Source organism: Artemia franciscana, chromosome 20 (assembly GCF_032884065.1).
Source record: "Artemia franciscana chromosome 20, ASM3288406v1, whole genome shotgun sequence".
NCBI lineage: Eukaryota > Metazoa > Arthropoda > Branchiopoda > Anostraca > Artemiidae > Artemia > Artemia franciscana.
The window spans coordinates 12058772-12080492 of NC_088882.1; the positions used below are offsets into that span (position 1 = coordinate 12058772).

The 21721-nt window shown below is 33.4% G+C and overlaps 1 protein-coding gene across 6 annotated transcripts in view; it reads left to right on the top strand.

Moving 5' to 3' along the window:
• Positions 1 to 21721, top strand: part of LOC136039763 (uncharacterized) — a 93677-nt gene that overhangs the window by 65037 nt on the left and 6919 nt on the right. For all 6 annotated transcript variants that reach the window (XM_065723622.1, XM_065723623.1, XM_065723624.1 and 3 more), the window contains 7 exons: positions 585 to 732; positions 3403 to 3613; positions 5427 to 5610; positions 8745 to 8889; positions 9434 to 10503; positions 13634 to 13738; positions 18292 to 18540. In XM_065723622.1, the coding sequence (XP_065579694.1) occupies positions 585 to 732; positions 3403 to 3613; positions 5427 to 5610; positions 8745 to 8889; positions 9434 to 10503; positions 13634 to 13738; positions 18292 to 18540 (2112 nt within the window). The remainder of the gene's footprint in view (positions 1 to 584; positions 733 to 3402; positions 3614 to 5426; positions 5611 to 8744; positions 8890 to 9433; positions 10504 to 13633; positions 13739 to 18291; positions 18541 to 21721) is intronic.

Below are 21721 nucleotides of genomic sequence, written 5' to 3' on the forward strand. Positions count from 1 at the left end.
TGTACTTTGTTTCATTTTCCTCTTTTTTGCGCTGCTGTTTTTCAGCTCGTTATACTTTTTTTTGTATTCTTTTGGCTTTGATTTTTGCCCTTCCCTAGACTTGTTCTGTCCAATGAATGAGCAGCATTTAATGAGCCAAACTAATCAAGTCCACTTTTGTATTTTTTAGGGTTTAATCTGAGATTATTTGACTCATTACTTCACATCGTTACTAGTACAGTCCCTAAAAATAAGTCCCTGAATTTTAAAAGAAAAAAATACTTTATTTTTAAACCTTATCTCAAAATGAAAATAAGTTTAAGAAGAAAAATAAATGAAGTCTTTTTCCCATCCCACTCTAACTTTTTTTTAGAAAGCCAATTTAACTAAGCTAATTATAAAATGTCTTCACATGAAAGCACATAAATAAATAAGAAAAACTATGGACTTTTTCACCTAATGGATAGTGCAATAAAATCAAAACAATTAACATATCTCCTTTCGAATTATCTCCACTGTTTGAGGTATGGACTGGCCTGTGACTGGTTCAAATCAATCTAATTATTTATGAGCTTTAAATTAATTTTTTTTTATCTTTTTTCTAGTTCTTTCTTCGACCCAACTATTTAGAAATGCACCGTAATTATGGCTGTGCAGCCAATCCAAATAGAGAACGACCGCAGTGTCATCTGTGTGGAAAAAAGTTTTGCCAGCCGCAGAAATTAAAAATTCACATTAAGAAAATTCATGGAGGTAAGGTTATTGTTTCATAGATTTATTAATGTTCAAGAATAGTTAACGTTGACCCTCGTCATAGGCAATGTCGTCCGTTTTGTTTCATATTTGACTTTCTTTTTGCATTGAATCAATTTAAAAAGGAAAGTATGACAGAAAATGCTCATTTTGAAGAAAAACAACATTTATTCCCATTTGAAATTTAAAGGTGGCCCTGATACAGTAAGTTGACTTCAAAAATTATTTTTAGGCTTCAGAGGCTGTTAGGTGGGATACTTGACCATCTCTAAATTTTCATGGCTTTGAAGTTGAAATAGCTATCTATTTTTATTTTCGAACTAAAACAGTTAGTGAAGTCCACTTAGTGATTTGCAGTCCTCTATTTGCTTTAACTGACTCTCAAGGACTTTCCATACGGGAAATTGTGCTTCCAATCTTATATCCCTCTAAGAACAAAAAAAATTAATTTGGATTAATCATATTTGTCTATTCGACGTTTTATCTCCGCCTATAATATAAATTTATAGCTAAAAAGCTATAAAAGGTATAAATCTAAAAATTTTATTTAAAGGGAATTCTAAAAAACTATCATCTTTAATACTATTGATGTTTTATGATATTAATCTACTTGACTTATTCGCCTGCTGACTTGGCACCAGTTTCAAAAGAGCAGAGCCAGCGTCAAGAGAGTAAACACCATCCTTCTCTGTAAACCCGGCCTTGAGGTGCCGCAGGTGCATCTTCAGTTCTTATTCTTGCCTTGCTTCGGAAATTATGTAGACTATCGGGCGTAAAAAAAATTATCTTGGAAATCCCTCTAATGAAAATAAAAGATAATACCTACTAATTAGTCAGATGAGTGAAAATTAGTCATAATAATAATTGGTCGGGCCATTAAAAAATATTCAACTGGAGCTTTTTTTTGTGGAAAATATTTTCTTTAAGTCTTAGTAAAATACCCCATAAAATTATTATCTCTTCCATGCTCCCATATTGGTGGAAATTTTTTAATTAATTAAATATTTCAAAGTGATGGATCTGCTTCATCCGCTTCAACAATGTAGAAACAGGCTTCAGATTAAGTTTTGTCTTCATTTGCACTTTACAGGTGATGTTGGCCAAGTAAGTCAAAACCCATGACCAATTAATCCACATCTTTAGAAGGTGAGCCAGCATCCTCGTATTTGGGTGAGTCTAGATGACTCCCCTACTTCTACATCACTTGACCAACTTTGCCTTAAAAAGGTAAATCAATGTATGACTTTACATGGTTTGTAAAGAGGTAACTAAATTGGGACTCCTGATCAAAATTAGGCACAGTAGGAATATCCAAAACTAGCTTTCATCATTGGTATCTTTTCAAGACCACACTTCCTATCTATGATAAAACTTTTTACTGTCTAGTACAAGGACCTATTTCTATTAGAACTCCTATTTGTTTTAATTTTAGTAATGTGGCATACACCAATTACAACTTATTATAATTATGACAGTTATTGATGCTGATTGAGACTAATAATTTTAAATGAAATGAAAGCAATATCAAATTAAAGTAGCAGGCAACGTTAAGTGAGTAAGTGCATAAGCAAGTAGATAAGGGTTTTATTTACAGAAAGTAAATAAACACATCAACCACCTGAAGCGAATTCGCTTAGGCTAAACACCCTTAAAAATATTTTTAAAAATTACGCTGCTATAAACTAACAAATTGAAGCAGAAGAAAATAAAAAAGAAAAGGAAAGTAAAGCGGCTCAACCTCACTGAGCTTTGTATGACACTTGTAAACCACTAGAAACAAAAAAAAAATCAATACAAATTTCTCTCACTAACACCATCTAAAATCAAACCAAAAAAGAAACAAAACAAAAGAGAGATCACTTGAGAGAAAAAATCACTAAGAAAAATTTAAAACTATAAAAACTGTCACTCTATTCAGAATCTCCCATTGAACTACTAGGCCTATTTGTAAAAAATATAATTGTCATTTGTTAAAAACTTGAAGGAAAAAAATTACCCTGTATTGAGGGGACTTGCCACTCCCTCAACTCCCTGTTATTTAAGATACAGCTAAACGTTATGCATTACTGAAATATATTTAGATTACTGCAAATATTATCAGCTATTAACTGAAAACGTTCTATTTACCGGTTATCTCTCGAAAAACTTAACCTGAAAACCTATTTGTTTAACGGAAATGCGATTAATAAGCCTCTTTATTTTCGTGGCATAAAATAAATTGAAGCATTTCGCCTTTTATCGATGACTAAACGTTTTACCGATTTACTCAGTGTTAGAGCATTCGTTCTTAAAGCATTGAGTAGAATAAATCAAACTTTTGCGTAAACTATAGCACACATATAATTTTGATCTTATTTAATGTCTTTATAATCATTTTTATTTTTCTAAATAAAATTTTCTTTGGGCAAAAGTAATGGCGATCCTGAATGAAAAAATTTCGCTCCGTTTTGGATGTTTTAAAACGTCAAAACACAACGAAGAGAACCGAAATACGAAATGATTTCCTCAAATGGCATGGTGAAAAGTTATTAAATCCTAAGAAAAAAGTATCACCAATAATTACCATCGAAAATTCTAATTTGGGGTTCCCTAAATTTTCAGATAAAATCTCTGAATTGGGAACAAATATCCACCAATGTTTATTGATCCAAGTCCTATCTGTTATTTCAGAGGTGGACCCAATGGATGAACAGAAGCAGTATCCATGCAAATTTTGTGATCAAGTCATGGCGACACGTGCTGCATTACACCGACATCACCGAGAAACTCACAATAAGGAAACTGGTGGTGCTTGTGCTTGTGACACATGTGGGAAGCTGTTTCAAAATAAATCTAATTTGAAAATACACATGCTTACACATTCTGGTGTAAAACCCTTTAGGTAAGAATTTTTAATCTAAACCTAATATGTATTCTTGTTCTCAATCTCTACTTCTGATAGACATTTTTAACCAATTAGAATGATGTAATATCCTCTTCCACAGTTGCCAGGAGGTACGTGCCGAAGGGAATCTCTTTAGGCTCCTTTAATTTTTTTGGGTGGGGGAGGATTAGCACAGATTAAAGGACTATCCTTTTGGGCTTATTAGACATAAAGATTAAAAATCAATATATCAATATGATTATGTCTACATTTTTCTATTATTGAAAAGTACAAATTAAATGAACAAAATCAATATTAAAAAACTAAATTGAAAATTATTAAAATCAAAAAAATAATTAAACAAATTGAAATAAAAAAAATAATTTTTTTAAATGTAAAAATGAAAAAAGAAAGAATGCAAATAGGAAGTAGAATAACAAAGGTTCTTGTTGCTAGTACCAATTCCAATGCCTGTGAGACAAATAAAAAAATCAAACAAAATATTAAAATCAAGATATACTGTACCAATTTTTAATTGTAAGATAATAGAAAACCTTCTCGTGTCTCTTATTGAAGACTTTGAGCTTGTTATTCAACCATGTGAGTAATGCAAGGACATAAGATTCAATGTATAAGATTCAAGCGCTTAATGTGACAAGGACACTAACATAAAATTTTTTTTTGCCCCTGAATCCATGTTATTATCTTTTCATTCCTTAAGGTTGCAATTTTCAAAAATTTTTCTTTTTGTTGTTATATAATTATATAGTTCCTTGGGTATTTCAAACATTTTGCTTGTTTTGCCACACTGAAGCGCAAAAATAAATAAACGAAATTAGTCGAATTTGTTTAAATTAATTAGTTAAATTCATTAATTAAATTTGGCAATAGTTTTTCGTAAGTAAAATCCAAGCATTAACAGTATGTTGTTTCCAAAAAAAAACAACTGCACATACAAAGGAAAGCTGCATCCTCTTAAGCTGCTTTGTGCCAGTGGCACCGTGGCATGTGTATTTTTTTTTCTGATTTCCATCCTTTTTTTTTCTATTTTTTTTCAAATTTTGCAGCCGATCCTACCAAAAAAGACAACAGTGCATGCGGAGGTATTTTTCAATAAACATTGATTTGGTTTTTTTTTTCCAATCTTTTAAAGCTTATGTGTTCACAAATTTCATAAATTTGGTTTAATTTTGACTGCCCTCGGCATTCTATGACTTAAAGGTAGTAAAAATACAAACTAAATGTAGTCAAAAAGATAAAGAGTCAGAGTATAGTCAGATATTCATTTTTACTACCCTTAGCATTCTATGACATAAATATAGTAAAAATACATATTAAATGTAGTTAAAAAGATATAGAGTCGAAGTATAGTCAGATAGTCATTTTTACTGCCCTTAGCTATGACATAAATATAGTAAAAATACACATTAAATGTAGTCAAAAAGATATAGAGTCGATGACTATATAGCTATTTGTGCTGCTCTTAGCATTCTATGACAGTAAAAATGCACATTAAATGTAGTGAAAAAGATATAGAGTGAAAGTGTAGTCAGATAGTCATTTTTCCTGCCCTTAGCATTCTATGACTGCTGATGATGAACACTGTATATGTGTTCGAAATATCCAGTTAAATAATTTTATATTTCACTGTCAATAAAAAGGTATCATCCCTATTTTGAACTGTTTTACTTATTACATAGTAAAAATACACATTAAATGTAGTCAAAAAGATATAGATTCGAAGTATAGTCAGATAATCAATTATGTAGATTTCTTTAACCCTAATAACTGCAGCGCTTTTTAGTTGTAAGCTAATAGCAAATCTTTCCAGATGTCCTATTGAAGGCTGTGAGATGGGTTTTTCAACAAAGCAAGTAACACAAGTGCACTTGAAGAAGGCCCATGGTTACAATGAAGATAATATGCCACATGTTGAAAGAACTATACCCTATACTTTTGACGCATATTCTGCCGGAAATATAAAAGACACTAGTAGAGGAAAAAGCAGTTTAGATGTAAGCAGGGTACTTTTGTTTTTTTTAGTTTCGTTTATTATTTTAGCTCACTAAATGATTACATATTTCAAAACTTAAGACGTTTTGGCTTTACAATTTTCTTTAGACTGAGACTTTTCTTTTTTTATTACCTTTATCATTGTATTTTATGTTAATTCTCTTCGAATCACACTATGATTTTTGTTTTGTTTATATTACCTGAGCTGAAACTAAAATTGGACTTTATTAGCCTGTGTTACTACAACTACTACTAACAACTCACCGCAGCATAAAGCTGCCTGAGGCCAACATAGCTACGCAAACTCGCACGCTCCTCCCTCATCACAATTTATTCAAAACCTTCCTCTTTACACCCTCAAAGAAAGTTATCGCTTCCATTGAATCTTACCTAAAGATATCCTCCCACCCCAACGGAGGACAGCCTGTTTTCTGTTTACCCCTAGAGGGCTGGCCAAAATGTACAATCTTCGCCTATTTTCCATCCTTCATCTGTAGAACGTGCCCTAGACATTTCACCCTTTCTCTTATTATAGCCCTAGAAAGCGGGATTGAACCAAACCTTTGTTACAGCCTACTGTTTATCTTAACTGAGTGGTTGGTGCTCGAGACTCGAAATTTTGAGGTCAGGGGTTCAATTCCTGATGTCTTTGGCTATTTGGTTTGACACGGGGGTTAATAGTGTGACTCTGAAAGCTCAGCCATAGTTGACCAGCTCTAAAATGGGTATCCAAATCTGGGAGAAATGCACGGGAAGCATCAGATGAATTGCCCCCAACCACGTACTGCACACCGGCCCGAAGCACATCTTGCAAAATTTCACTCGCTTAAGTTTTTGCTGATGTGCTAATTGTGAAATATGTATAAAACATTCTAAACAAAAAGCTGAACATCATTCGGAAATCATTTCATTGGTCAGAAACTGTATCAGTTATAAATTAAAACGATATAAATAATACCAGTTAGAAATAATGCCAAAATACTACAGTCGGTACCAAGAATTTTGACAAAGTATACAAAAGAGGAGCTTTTCCCTTCAGCTTCCCCCAAATTACTGTTGAATATCTTTTGTGTTATCTTGAGCTTCTGTTTCAGATTATCTTTAATACTGGTCTTGTGCCTGATACTTTTTGTACCGGCATTGCTACTCCTGTGTTAACAAAGGTGAAAATCCCGGCAGATTGCATGTCTTACGGTCCTGTAACTGTTTCACCTGTTCTGTGTAATGACGAATATATCCGTTATTAATGATATTTAAAGTGAATTTCTTACTCCTGATAATCAATTTGGTTTTAAAGAGGTATCGGTCACGAGCAATTCCAGTATATTTTAGCTAATATGCTTATAGAAGCTGACGAGTGAAATGAGTGCGTTTTTCTGGCAAGTCATGATATTCGTAGGGCATTTGACTTCGGAATACATCCTAAACTATTATTTGTAGCACATAAACGTGCCGTGGACCGGTTGGTTATTTTACCATTTCGTAATATGAATAGTAAACTCTCCTTCCGAGTTAAAGTTCCTTCTAGACGCGGACAAATTATTCTACGTAACTCATGACAAATGAGGAAGGGGATCCAACAGGGTGCAGTTTCGTCACCTGTGTTGTATAGTAACAGCGTCCTTAAGAGCTAGAATTCAGTAAAAATGAGTTTTACTTTTCGGGGAATGAATCTCTCATTGTTAAACTATGCGGATGATATTTCAAACACGAGCCGTTGCCTTTCTAGAATTGAAGAAAATTTCGATATACTTAGCACAGTGTATAAACTCACATTTAATACCAACAAAAGAGAAGTTGTTGTGTTTTGCAGAAAAGGAGCGAATTCATGATACCGTGTTGTCAAGTTTGGTAATGATGATGTTGTTTTATCCAATTCTATTGTTTATGTGGGAATGCCTATTGGGTCAAATATGGCTTTTACACGTTCCCTACGGATAAATCATTTTGGAGAAAAGGCAAGAAAAGCTTATGGTTCTCTATCACCAACAAAAAAAATATAACTAGCAGGTTTTAGTCCGGCTATTCAATGCTTTTGTTATATCTCATTTTCTAGTTGTCCCCATTTTGGAACATATTCTCCAAAAGTGACAAAAGACAGCTGGGCTCACATTATTATAAATATGCAAAATTTCTGCTCAATTTGAGACCGCAGACAAGGAATGCATCGGTTTCACACCAGTTCGGTGTTGCATATCCTATTGTAGGTCTCATTAGGTGCCAGACAAAATTTCTAAATTCAAGAGAATCCAGTAGCCTTTCCATCTTGATTCGTCTTTAAGTGTTTGTATATTTGAATAATACCTAAGTTTTTGTTTCTTTTTGTTTATTTTTTATTCCATTTGTGGTCTTGTACCGTTTTTCAAACGGTACAAGACGTACGGACAATAAATGCATCTATCTATCTGTTTAAAAAAGATATTATGAGAAAACATGATCTTTTGTAAAAGGTGGAAATAGCATGTACGTTTGCAGAAAATCTTGTAACGAAATAACAAGCACAATGTTCGATGTAAAATATATAGATTTTTATTTGCAAACAATAAACATATATATATATATATATATATATATATATATATATATATATATATATATATATATATATATATATATATATATATATAGTATATATATAGTATATATATATCATGAAAAGAAAAATCACCAATGCAACAGCACAAACACATAAAAAAAAATAAATAAAAAGAGAGACAGAGAGACAGAAGGAGAAAAGGAAGACTGTTTTCCTAAATTAGTGATTAATATAGACCAGCACTTGAATGAGGCCTTAACCCTACTCATCCATACAATCACATAGGTCAAACAGCACATATATATATATATATATATATATATATATATATATATATATATATATATATATATATATATATATATATATATATATATATATATATATATATATATATATATATATAGTTTGGGAGGTGACACACCTGAGCTGGGATTCTGGTGATATTATCCCCAAGAAACAGGTAGAAATGGTTTTCCATATTCTAAAAACAATCTCTGCGGTTTTTGAAAAAGTGACAACCTGATCTCTATATTAATGATTATGATAAAGAAAAAGACCCCCTTCCAAGGTTTATTTATGAAGAAATTATCATTCTAGCCACCTGATTTTGAGGACTCATTGCGGGATCTAGATACGGATAATCAAAGTGACTATCAGCCTTTACTTCCTGAGCAACTGAAGCCTATACCCCTGACGCCAAACACTATAGTCACCGATGATGGATGCATAAAGAAAAAGAGAGGTAAATTTCTTGTTGCTTTTACAGAAAATCGATATAACATCTAAATAAGCATGAGAAAAAAAGGAAAAACTTCATGAGCTTTGTACCAGAAAGGAAAAGCCAAGATCGGGCCATACCTGGCCCAGTTTATAATCTAAAGCTCATCTACAATAAAAAGGGTTAAAATATTTGTCAGAGCAGTATTAAAAAAGACATTAAGTGGTATGGTTCTGTGTTATGTACCACAATAATCGAGAAAACCAGAACGTACCAATAAGCTTAGTGCAATTTTACCAGAAGAGGATCATTAAGAAGGAATAAAAATCAATAAAAAAAAGAAGAATAAAAATAAATAAAATGAAAACGAAAAATAATGAGAAGAAGAAAAGAATTACTTTGTTTAAAACAAATTGCTGTTAATAATATTGGGGTTGCTATTTTCCATAGTCAAACCTTATAACGAGTCTTATTATTTAAGTTGCTAGCGGACTTTAATTTTATTTCTATTGCGAGGGGTATTGAAAATGATGGATAAAAGTTTTATTTATCTTTCTTTTTTTTACAGGGAGACCCCTGGGCTGGCGGAAACCAAAGCAAGATCCATTGGGACAGCCCTCTGAGCCTGTAGAAGAGAAAAAAAAGAAAAAGAAATCAGAAAATTCAACAAAAAAACAACAGAAAAATAAAAACATCTTCGACGCTGCAGATTTGAAAGCGTTTTACGCAGCTGCTGCTGACTTGCAAAATTCTTTTGCACAAGGAAAGTTTTCTTTAAATTTTGAGCAGAACCATGACATAAAAGAAAATGGAGAGCCTTTATTTACAAATAAAGAAATATTCCCGAATTTTCCCCAGGAAGAAGGCAGCTACAGCAAAGATGATGATCAACAGTTCATGCCTGCGGATTTGAGCTATCAGGTTAATCAGAATTCTGGTAGTTTCATTAGTCAAGCTCCAGACTCCAGTACAAGTACAGACATGGCTGAACAAGTACTAGATCTTGCTAATCATCAACGTAGCGATGATGATAAACCATCGCTTCGGACATATCAGCAAGAACTTCAACAGGCACAAGATTTAACCCACTCACCTCAAAGAAACTTCAACAGCTTTGAAGGCACAGCTGGTCAACATGAAGAATATCAAGAACAGTTCCAAGCTGAAGATTTTCGGAATGCAGCATGGCGTAAAGAGGAGGAGTCTGATCGAGGTATTGATATGAGTGTGTCTAGGGGTATGCAGCAAGAAATAGTTGCTCAAGAAATTTCACACAGTCTTGTCTCACAAGATATTACGCACAATTTAGTTTCACAAGAAGTCACACGTATGACACAAAATGTGACAGTCAGTCGTCATGATATAGCAAGACTTACAGAAAGTATGGAGGACCAAAACGTAACTCATAATGAAATCAGTAATCAAACCGCCGTTCCTCAAAATATTAGTGTGTCTCAGGAAAGTAGTAGTCCCCACGAAGAGTACAACCAAGCAGAAAATCGAAGGTATATGCAAGAGCCCCGACCTAATGGCAATTTTGCGTATGATTTTGATCCCAGACAGTATGAACAGCCCCAACAGCAGCAATCACCTCGTCAGCACAGCCCTCAAACTTCTCAGTGGCGTAGCCCTAGTGAGGTATGGTACATTTTCTTAATTTTAGTTCATTTAATCTCTGAAAGAAAAAACACCCATGTCATGGAGAAAGAGACTACCCATGTAAAGGTTATAAGGGATTTGGAAGCACAAACACGGAGGGAAAGGAGTACACTTGTTCTTGGGTGTATTATCTGTTAAAGAGGCGGGGTAAAACTTACATAACTTGTGGATGCTAAAAAGCCTACCTACGCCTCTGAGGTCAGCTATTTAAAGAGCTACAAGAAAAAAAAAGAGAAAAATTGAAAGAAACAGATTTAATAAAGAAAAAGAATAAAATAAAAATTGAACTAAAAGATTATCTATTCAATTTACATTCTAAAATATTCAAAGCTGATCAAAAGTTCTTTTCTACAATAATATTCCAATTTTAAACTATTCCATTTGTGAAATATATTATTAAGAGGAACATATTATTAAGAGAATTGCATGTGAAAGGGTTTTCGCATATATTATTAGGGTTGGGAATTGGCTTCATTAAGTAGTTTGTCCCTTGGTACAAAGTATCATGTTTTTAGCTAGAAACATATGGATAATTTTTTTTCTTAGGGGTTCATAAGTAACATTATAGATTACAAAAGATACATAACAAATATCGGGTGTTTTTTGAAGGGAGGAGAAATAGATTACAAAAGCTATATACCATACATCTTTACTGTTATCCACTCAACTAAGAGGTCCCAGCCTGTATATAGCATAATCATCACTGAATTACAATTCTAATTAAGTGCATATCAAATTACTTACACTATGTATGACTACTAAAAAACTAAAGGGATGTATTTACAATTTACACTAGGCTTTTAAAGAAGTTTTCTGATTATTTTAAAGCAAATATTCTGTAGTAATATTATGAAATATGGTGTTATTTGTTGAATGATCCTATGAATGCATGCTTCGACGTTGAAACCTTTGGAAAATATCCATGAACATAGGTGATTTCATGTCCAAACTTTGGCCGTTTAGACCCAAGCAATGAGGTATGGGGATGGGTATTTGTTGTTGCTTTTTCTAATAAAAAATTGGATTTTCTTATTGCTAAAATATCAGTATTTTTCTCGTTAGGCTTTGTAAGTTTAATTAGAAGATCCACTCCCATCCAGGAGGGGGCTATAGATTAAAATAGCTATTAGTGAAACTGCAGAAAATTAGACTGAAACTGAAGCAAAGGGGTGAGTTCTCCCCTTGATATATTGTGGAATTAGATGAATTTTGTTAGAGGATAGGAGGAAGGATTGACTAAAAATTCTATATTCAGTCTAAAATTTTGGACTAGTTAGAAAACAGGGTGGGGGAGGATGGTAGAATAAGATCAAATACTCCTTCACTCCTTCAGCCTCCTTCAGTATCGAAACAAATTCCTATGTCTTGTTTTACAAGAAAATTTTATCTCTACTGAGTTGGCTAATATAAACAGTTAGATAAAAAAAAAACTTAAGATTTAAGTGTCTTTCATATCTGAAATACGCAATGTTGAATAATTACATAAATATTTTTTTCTTATAAATAAAAAGGTCTGATATTTAATAAACTTTCATGTTTTTGGTTATTAAGAGGGGTTTTTCACTTTCAGCATTGTGTACACCAGATAGCGTGAATTACTCTTGGCGTGAAATGTGCCTTGGGTTGTGTGAAGAACAGGGGAATAGTGGAATTTTACCATACGTGCCATAGAATTTGGTGCTCCATAGCAGCCCTAGATGGGGGAGAGTGGGAATTCCCTCGAAGTATTATTCAGTTATCGTATCTTTAGTAAAACTTAAAGATGCAACAAAAAAGTGAGGTTATAGATATCTAAAGAAAGTTTCAACGATGCCACCGATCGTTTTGCCAAAAGATTTTTTTAAACAGAGCTAGAATTCAACTTATTCAAAAGTTAGTCAATTTGTGTAAATGTGCAAGGTAATATGCGCATACATCTTAACGAAAAAGCCAAAACAGTATATTAGAACGAGATTAGGAGTATTTAACTTATTTTAAAGGAAACATAAAAGAGAATATTTTATATTTAAATTAAAACCCCTTAAGAAGGAGGAAATCAGAGGATTTGAAGTGTAGACGAAATTTTGAACTCTGATCTGTGGTTGGAAACTGGAAAAAACGTGTGTGTCGTCTATAATGTCTTAAGAAATTAAATGAGATGATGTATGGATCTAAACTGCTGAAGCAAAAAGCGTGGAAAAAACTTTCTGAGATAAAGATAAACAAAATTGGATAATGGAATCTACGGGTTGAAAACAAATAACAACGACGACTGGCCACAAAAATGATCTAATAGGCCGAGATTTTAAGAAAGAATTCGTATTTTTCACAGGGTGACTGTATCGAACCTGTGATGACGTCATGAGACCAAGTAAAGGCTTAATTTGTCTGCGGTTAGAAGACAAGTGACAATAAGAATTCACATATAGTCCTCCTCTGCGAACGAATTTTCTATATAGAAACTTTGATGCATGGCTTGGGATATCTAGGAGGCTATCTGTTTGTTTCTTAAGGAATGTCTCGCATAATCCAATTATGTTGGGTTACAGTTGGTGGTACATTGAAGGTATTTCCATAAACAACGAACATAATCTTTGACAGTTAAGTTGAAGCACAGAAAACTAAAATTCAGAGCGTCTCTTCGTCAAATCTATTAAACTAACATGTTTACTTCTAGGAAAATTACTTTCACTAAATAACGTCAAATCATTGCTTATTTTTTCATCAAAAATTTTCTCCGACTCCAAAAAAGAATTTTCTAGTAGTTTTAACCAGTTATAATTGTGTGGTAATGAAGAAGTGATTAGCCCCCGGAATGAAGAATAGGAACTCATTACTTAACTAATAATTTCCAGGGGACAAGGCCATTATCTTGGAGTGAAGCAAAAGTCATGAGAAATACACACAGCCGTAGGAACTTTTTGAACTCTGAAAGAGAAAACAAAACAAAGAAAACGAAAGTCCTTTTCAGTAAAGCCCTTTTCAGTTAAGAAAGCCAAATTTTTTCCTTTTTTCGTTTAAGGAATTGTTCTTCTAATGTCGTGTCGTTTATTTTAATTTCATTTTCAAATGGAAAGCCACCGTGACTCGAAAAAGAATCTGACTTAAAAGTATTTTTATTTTTGTTTAGGTTCATATTCCACAGATGTCTCCAATGTCTCCAAGCCAAACGCGACCACTTGAACAGCGAGTACAAAATGAATCACCTCTTTCTTTCGTGAAACCAACTGTTGTGGTAAGTCTAATCGCTCTTGCATTTTCTCTTGTTCAACTGGTTGTGCCTTTCCAGTTACCAGTCAATCAGTTACCAGTAATTAGCCACTTTTTTTGTAAATACATATGTGACAAAATACATAAGAAATTCTTATTCTCTCTTTTTTTCACCAATTAAGATTTTACAAAATCGACTGAGTGAACCACGAGTATAAAATATATCACTATTTTCTCTTATAACACCATCCGGTAAAGTAATGGTAAGTTAATGTACTGTTTTACTTTTTTGGTCTTAACAATATAACTTGTGAAAATCAACTAAATGAAAAGGGTTTAAACTAAATCAAAGCCCTCCTTTCTGAAATCATTTGTTACGACAAGTCAAATTATTCTTTTCTCCCCTTCTGGCTTAACAGCTTAGAACTTACCAAAATATGTCAATCAAATTGTGGACACATAATAAATAACCATGGATTTAAAAACAGCTACCGTGGGCTTATTAACTAAAATGAGATACTATCTGATACGGTAACAGTAAATTAAATTATTCTCTTTTTCCCCCCAACAAACAAGAACTTTCCAAAATCAACCATTCGAAACAGCGAGAACAAAATGAGCCAAACCATTATTATTCTCTCTTCTATAAAGGTATTTTTGAGGACCACACTGCCTATCCATGACTCTATCAGATCAGCAGTATATTTGCTGAAGACGGTTACAGGATATATATTATTGAAATATCCAATTTTTTTTTTGGCAAAGTTTTTCACTAGCTCATAACAGATTTGAACTTTTATTCGTCTTTCTTTTGTTTTCCTTACCGGAACAAATTTTCAACTGACTGAAAAGTTGTTTCTATGAACTCACCGCTTTATTTTGTGAAACCAGCTTGGCGCATAGATCACTTTTATATATCACTTTTGGAATTTATAAATCACTTTTGTAATTCCATTTAGTGCTTCAAAAACTGGAAGTAGTTAACTTTTAAAACATTATTACTAAATTACTGTATCAAAGGAGCAGATCATTGTTTATTACACACTTTTTAACGTGAATTCAATTTTGTTTATTTATTTGTTTAGAAAAAATATTCTAACCAGGGGTAGCTCCAAAATTTTTATTTGAGGGGAAGAGGGGGTCCATATCCAGGTAGTCAGGGGGCGTGGGCTATGTAGTAATTTGTTCTCCAAATTATTGATGGGGCTACTCCCCACCTCTTGCCCTCCTCCCGCCGAAACGATGCCCTTGTCGGTAACAAATTTCAAATTCAAAAATCTCAAGAGAAAATTTAAACTTCTAAAGAACACTCATGTCTGAAAAAAGTAATGTGAGTTCAATATCATACTGTTTTATTTTTATCTGTTTTGACAAAAGCTGAAACTGGTGGTCCCGGAACGAATTTGAAATTCAAAAACAAGCTGAAGCCTTAAAAGTATTACATAAAAAAACTAGTTTTTTTTAACTGAAAGTAAGGAGCGACATTAAAACTTAAAACGAACAGAAATTATTCCGTATGTGAAATGGGTTGTCCCCTCCGCAATCCCTCGCTCTTTACGCTAAAGCTTTTAATTGTTTTAAAAAGTAGAATTGTGGCAAAGAGTCAAACTTTAGCGTAAAGAGCGAGGGATTGCGGTTGGGACAACCCATTTACTATACGGAGTAATTTCTGTTCGTTTTAAGTTTTAATGTCACTCCTTACTTTCAGTTAAAAAAACCAGTTTTTTTATGTAATTTCTGAACTTTTTTGAACTAATGTGTGTTTGATTTTGGCTCTCCACACATAAGTTATTAAAATGAAATTTGCGTATTAATTCCTTTTTTGGCTAAATGGCTTTCTCTTAGTTTTTATCAGACGATTTTGAGAAACAAGGGATGGGGAAGGAGGCCTAGTTGCCAGGTAATTTTTCGGTTACATAAAAAGACAACTGTAAATTTTGATTTTTAACGATTTTTTTTATTAGTAAAAAATATACGTAACTTAAGAATTAACTTACATAACAAACTTTTATATTCTTTAATTTTTATTATGTATATGAGGGGGTTTGTACCCTCGTTAATACCTCGTTCTTTACACTAAATCGTAAGTTTTGTCCCAATTCTTTAAAAATGACCCCTGAATCAGAAAGGCCGTAGAATAAATAGTTGAAATTACTGAAAATACTATAGCATAAAGAGCGAGATATTTATCTCCTCCTAAATACGACGCTCTTTATGCTAAGGTATTTTTAGAACCCCTCATATGAGTAATAACCTCTGTTCTTTTAAGTTTCAATGCTACTCTTTACTTTCAATTGAAAAAAACTTTTCCATGTTTATTTTTTTATTGTTTTTTTATAGTAATTTTAGAAAATCCTGCGCCCTTTTCATTGAATTTCTGTTCCCCATGGCATATTTCTCCAAGGAAAGATCCTCCCAAATAGCCCCCTCCCCTCAATTCCACCTCCAAAACCAAAAAAATTCCTGAAAACGACTGTACACTTCCCAATAACCATTATTATATGTAAACACTGGTCGAAGTTTGTTGAAGTCTAGTCGAAACTTGCAGCCCCTTCCCCCAGGGACTGTGGGGGAGTAGGTCATTCCCAAAGACATAGTTATAATGGTTTTTGACTATGAGGAACAAAATGGCTATCACAAAATTTTGATCTGTTGACTTTGGAGAAACAATGAGCGTGGGAGGGGGCCTAGGTGTCCTCCAATTTTTTGGTCACTTAAAAAGGGCACTAGAACTTTTCATTTCCGTTAGAATGAGCCCTCTTGTGATATTCTAGGACCATTTGGTCGATACGATGACCCCTGGGAAAAAAAACAAAACAAAAAACAAACAAACAAATAAACACGCACCCGTGATTTGTCTTCTGGCAAAAAATACGAAATTCCACATTTTTGTAGATAGGAGTTTCTCTGATACGCCGAATGCGATGGTATGATTTTTGTTAAGATTCTGTGACTTTTAGGGGTTGTTTTCCCCTATTTTCTAAAATAAGACAATTTTTTCCAGGCTCGTAAATTTTGATGAAAAAGACTAGATTTGATGAAACTTATATATTTAAAACCAGCATAAAAATCTGATTCTTTAGTGTATATTTTAGCATCAAAATTCCGTTTTTTAGAGTTTCGTTTACTATTGAGCCGGGTCAATCCTTACTACAGTTTGTTACCACGAACTGTTTGATTTGGAAGACTATTTTGGTCCAAGGGACGCGTCAATATGATGCAATAGATTTATTTTCGGTATGTTACATGCCTATTTATTTGATTGCTTGGATAAAAAGAAAAACTGGTAGAATTACTGCTAATTTAAAATTTATAAAAAAGACATAAAGCCCTTTAATGTACTTTGAATGAATGTTTTAGTCTAAGGAAAATAGCAGTATTAGATTGTTGACATTCCTTGTGTTATTTTAATTCAGCAGGTAGGTTTAAGCGTTTGTTATAAATTAGAATAGCTAGAAAACTAAAAACAAGATATGTGACAAACGTCAATGCAAATGTGACAACGTTATTGCAGTACTCATGGATACAAAAATAACGTCATTTACATATTTTTTTTTTCAAATTAAGGCCCTTAACGAGTTTTCGTAAACTTCTAAACTATAGAATATACAAGTAGGCCAATTTTCCCGAATAATATTGAAAACTCCAAGAAAAAATAAACGAATGTAGATTTTGCTGCAAAGAGCCCATGTTGGCGGGAAAACTGCTAACGTTTATTAGTATATTCTCCACAATCAGACTTTATAATCTATTTAAATATAAACAATCAAGTGTAATCTTTCACCAAATTTAGCAGTTAGTTTCGACGAGATTTTAAAAACAGGCTGAAGCTGATTGTTGTAAATATCAAAGACAAATCACTGTTTTGGGCCTCAAAATGAATCAATGAAAAAAAAACGTAAAAAAGAAAAAAATATTGAATAAATAATTAATTTGTTAGTAATTAATTAACCCATTCATTTTTTTTTACTGGTTTAAATTTTTATTTTATTTAAGAATTAACGACGCTTCTTGACTACTATGGTCCCTGCGTCGGCCCTGCAGTGCATTCCTGCAGCGTGATTCGATCTCTGGGTCCCGTATTACCAAGCTAAGGTCAAATCCACTGCGCCACCACAGGACGATTTTTACTGGTTTAAATACAGTGATTTGCTCCAAAGTTGAATAATAACCCCAAAACAGACAGATAACTATGAAAGCTTGGGAGGAAGTACCTCAAGAGGTAGAACTGGCCAGTAAGGTTGAAAATAGGCTAGTTTTGTGTGTCAGCTAGGCCTAACATTCATTCAATGATTTTAAACTATTTAGATAAGAAGAGCTTTAAATGTTTTATTCTTAATTAAGTTTTTTTTTAACTTTTCGATGTCGTCAGAAGCTACCAAAAAGAATATTGGGTGTGAGCGCAAAAAAAATCATGGAAAATCGCGATTTTTTGTAGGAAACCAACTTCAGTGATAATCAAAAAGATAAAACACTATCTACTTGAACCCATTTTTATGAGGAAAAAACATAGGATGTGCACAAAAGAGAAAAGACAAAAGCTTTCCTTTGTGAAAGTAAAAGTATTTGTTTTTCCAGGCCACGAAGCGACAAGACGTTTCTCAGGACCATGTTAGTCCTCGTAACTCAGGAACACCACAAATGCCAAGCATTAGCATAGATGAAAAGGAATTGTCAATCAACATGCAGAGAGGAGGCTATGGGGCAGAACTTGGACCTAATAAGCCTGTTTCTCCTCCCCAGTGTCCTCTTCCATCTACCCATATGCAAGATATTGGGTACGGGATGAACATGCCTTCACATTTGTCTAATCACAACCCAGATCAGGTTGTTATTTCTGCTATACTGCTAGTTTCTTTTTAACCTATATTATTCTTTAAAGTATTTAAATACTTTTCATGTTTTGCCCATTTTCTGTCAGTGTCAATCAACATGCAGAGAGGAGGCTATGGGGCAGAACTTGGATCTAATAAGCCTGTTTTTCCTCCCCAGTGCCCTCTTCCATCTACCCATATGGAAGAAATTGGGTACAGAATGAATAATAATAAAATAGCGAATACTAATGAATATTAATAATAAATAAAGTAGCGTATTATAAATATATAAAGAGCGTATTATTAATAAATATATTTATTATATATATATATATAGCGTAAATTTTATATATATATATATATATATATATATATATACATATATATATATATATATATATATATATATATATATATATATATATATATATATATATATATATATATATATATATATATATATATATATATAATATCATATATATAGCGTAAATATTATAAATAGGGTATTATAATACAGTACTAATAAAATAAAGTGCTACTAATAAAACGTGCGCTTAGATTAGTAGCTGATACATTTGTTTAATGTGCGCATGCACGCATGCATGCATGGATGTTGTTCCATCTCATTCTTCATCTTCTTTTTCTCTCCCCCTACTCGGAATAGGTAGTAGTTTTACAAGGACAGAGGGAACAGAAGGATTGGGGTCAGAAACCTTTGTACATGAAAACCTTATAAATTGTCTTTTTTTATGAGGTTTTATTTAAAAAAGAAGAAGCTGGAATTATCGGTAAATATGATATCTTTGAGGGTTATTTAGGATCATAAGGGGCTTTCTAGACGGCTGGAATTTTAATATATGTATAGTAACGTTAAAATACCCCAACATCAGCCAGTTGTTTGATAGGTAGATAAACATCAGCAGAGTTTGGTCAGAAGTATCTCTACAAAGAATGCTTTTGAATGCTGTTTTAACCTGTTATTTATAAAAAGGGTATAATTGTCGTCAATTATTATAGTTTTGAGGCTTTTGAGTTGAGATAATAGGCCCTTCCCCGGACTTCCCTGGGACTTATACTTACTTACGACACGACTGTCTGTTCATGGATTATTCTTTATGGTTGATTGTGATAGATAGATAGTTTATTCACACGAAAAGCCCAATTGGGCCATGGTGACAAACACAAAACAAGTATAAAAAATACAGCAACAAACATAGACTGAAAAGACATTAAACTAATTATTTAAGAAAACATCACGATACCTCATACTTACCCGGACGAACTTTCCAATATTATTTATAGTTAAGTAACACCTACTTCTCAAAATTTCCGAAATCCAATCTCTCTCCCCAACCTCCTTACCAAATATTTCCAAGCGCCTACCAGTCCCTACCATCTCTCCTATCCCCTTTCCCTCATTCCAGCAATTACCTAGCCCTACACGGTCTAATATATTCTTCACCTGGTTTGGCCACGAATCCTTCTTCCTATCTTGAAGCATCATTAAAATGCTTGTTTGAATAGCCCATTATCTTCTATAGATGATACCCTTTCCCAATATTCAACCATACTAATTAACCTACTCTGTCTCATACACTTTATTCCTATATCCCCTCTTAGTACTAACCCATTAAACTTATTATCAAGGCCTAACATACGCTTAAAAAACCTCAACTGCATTCTCTCTAAATTCAACCCCTTATTAAACCCCCAAAGTTCCGCCCCGTAATGCAAAGCCGATCTAACCCTAGCATTAAAAACATACTTTAGCAGTACTACATCCCTAATTTCCTTCATACTACTTTTACTTAACAATCCTAGTAGTCTATTTCCCTTACTTTCTAATATCTTGAGATGTTTCTTCTATTTTCCATCCTACAACCTAAGCTTACAACCTAAGTACTGATATTCATCTACGTAGTCCTACCTTCACACGTAAACTGACACTGAGAATCTATCTGTTCTCCACTTTTTCTGAAGACCATTACCACCGACTTCTTTATGTTTAACACTAGTTTTTTATTTCTAAAATAAGAAGCTGTTGTAAACGTTCTTTACTTTCCACTACTAATGCTATGTCATCCGCAAAAAGTAATGCCACAACGCTTGGACTTGAAAGCTTAATTTTTGGGGTGCCTCTGCCTATCAAATATTCTTCAAAATCATTAATATACAATGAAAATAACCTTGGGGAAATTGTACATCCCGGCTTAACACCAAGTCTACTCCTAATAACCCTAGAGAAATCCTTGCCTACTCGTACTACAATCTTAACTATACTATACATAGATGCTATAATCTTGATAAATGCGCTTGGTAGCCCTAGTGCTAACAACGACTCTATCGTTAAACTTCTATCCACTCTATCAAACGCCCCTTTTAAATCCAAAAATGCAACAAATAGCCTGGTCTCTTTTCTCCTAACGTGTTTCCTAATCCTCCCCAATAAAATAAAAATCTGATCTATAGGACTATAGCCTTTTCTGAACCGTGCCTGCGAATCTGATAAAATTCTATTTTGGTCTATTCAATTATCTATCCTACAACATAATATCTTAGCAAAAACCTTACTAAGCACATTACTTAGGCTTATACCTCTATAATTCCCATGGTCTAATCTATACCCTTTTTTAAATAACGGCACTAGAACAGACGTAGCCCAAGACAGGGGCCATTCTGCACTGTTCAATATACCGGGAAATATCCCTGCTATAACAGGCAGCAGCCACACTCGTCCCCACTTCCAAAGTGCGGTTGGTATTCCATCTATACCTGGAGCAGAGCCGCCTCTCATTCCTTTCCTTGTCTCCCAAACTTCACTTACGTGGATGGGAGCAACCAAATCATAATCACATTCTTGCATTGGCCTATCAACTACATCACGTAAAGCAGATACCAGATCTACACTTAAACTAGTTCCTCCTTGGTCCCTAATCAGTTCGTTTTCTCTCTCCTCTAAATATATAGGCTAAGAATCTACTGCTGGAATACCATGACAAACCTCTGTTCCTCCTATAGAATTTTTAACTATACGCCAAAAGGTCCTAATATCTCATTCTCTATAATCTTTTTTCCAGTTGCTCTCCTGTTCTAATTTCATGCTCTTTTTTCTTAATCGTCAACATTTTCTTATACTTATTCCGAATCAACTTATAATCCATATAAAATCTAGTATTTTCCCTATTACCTAT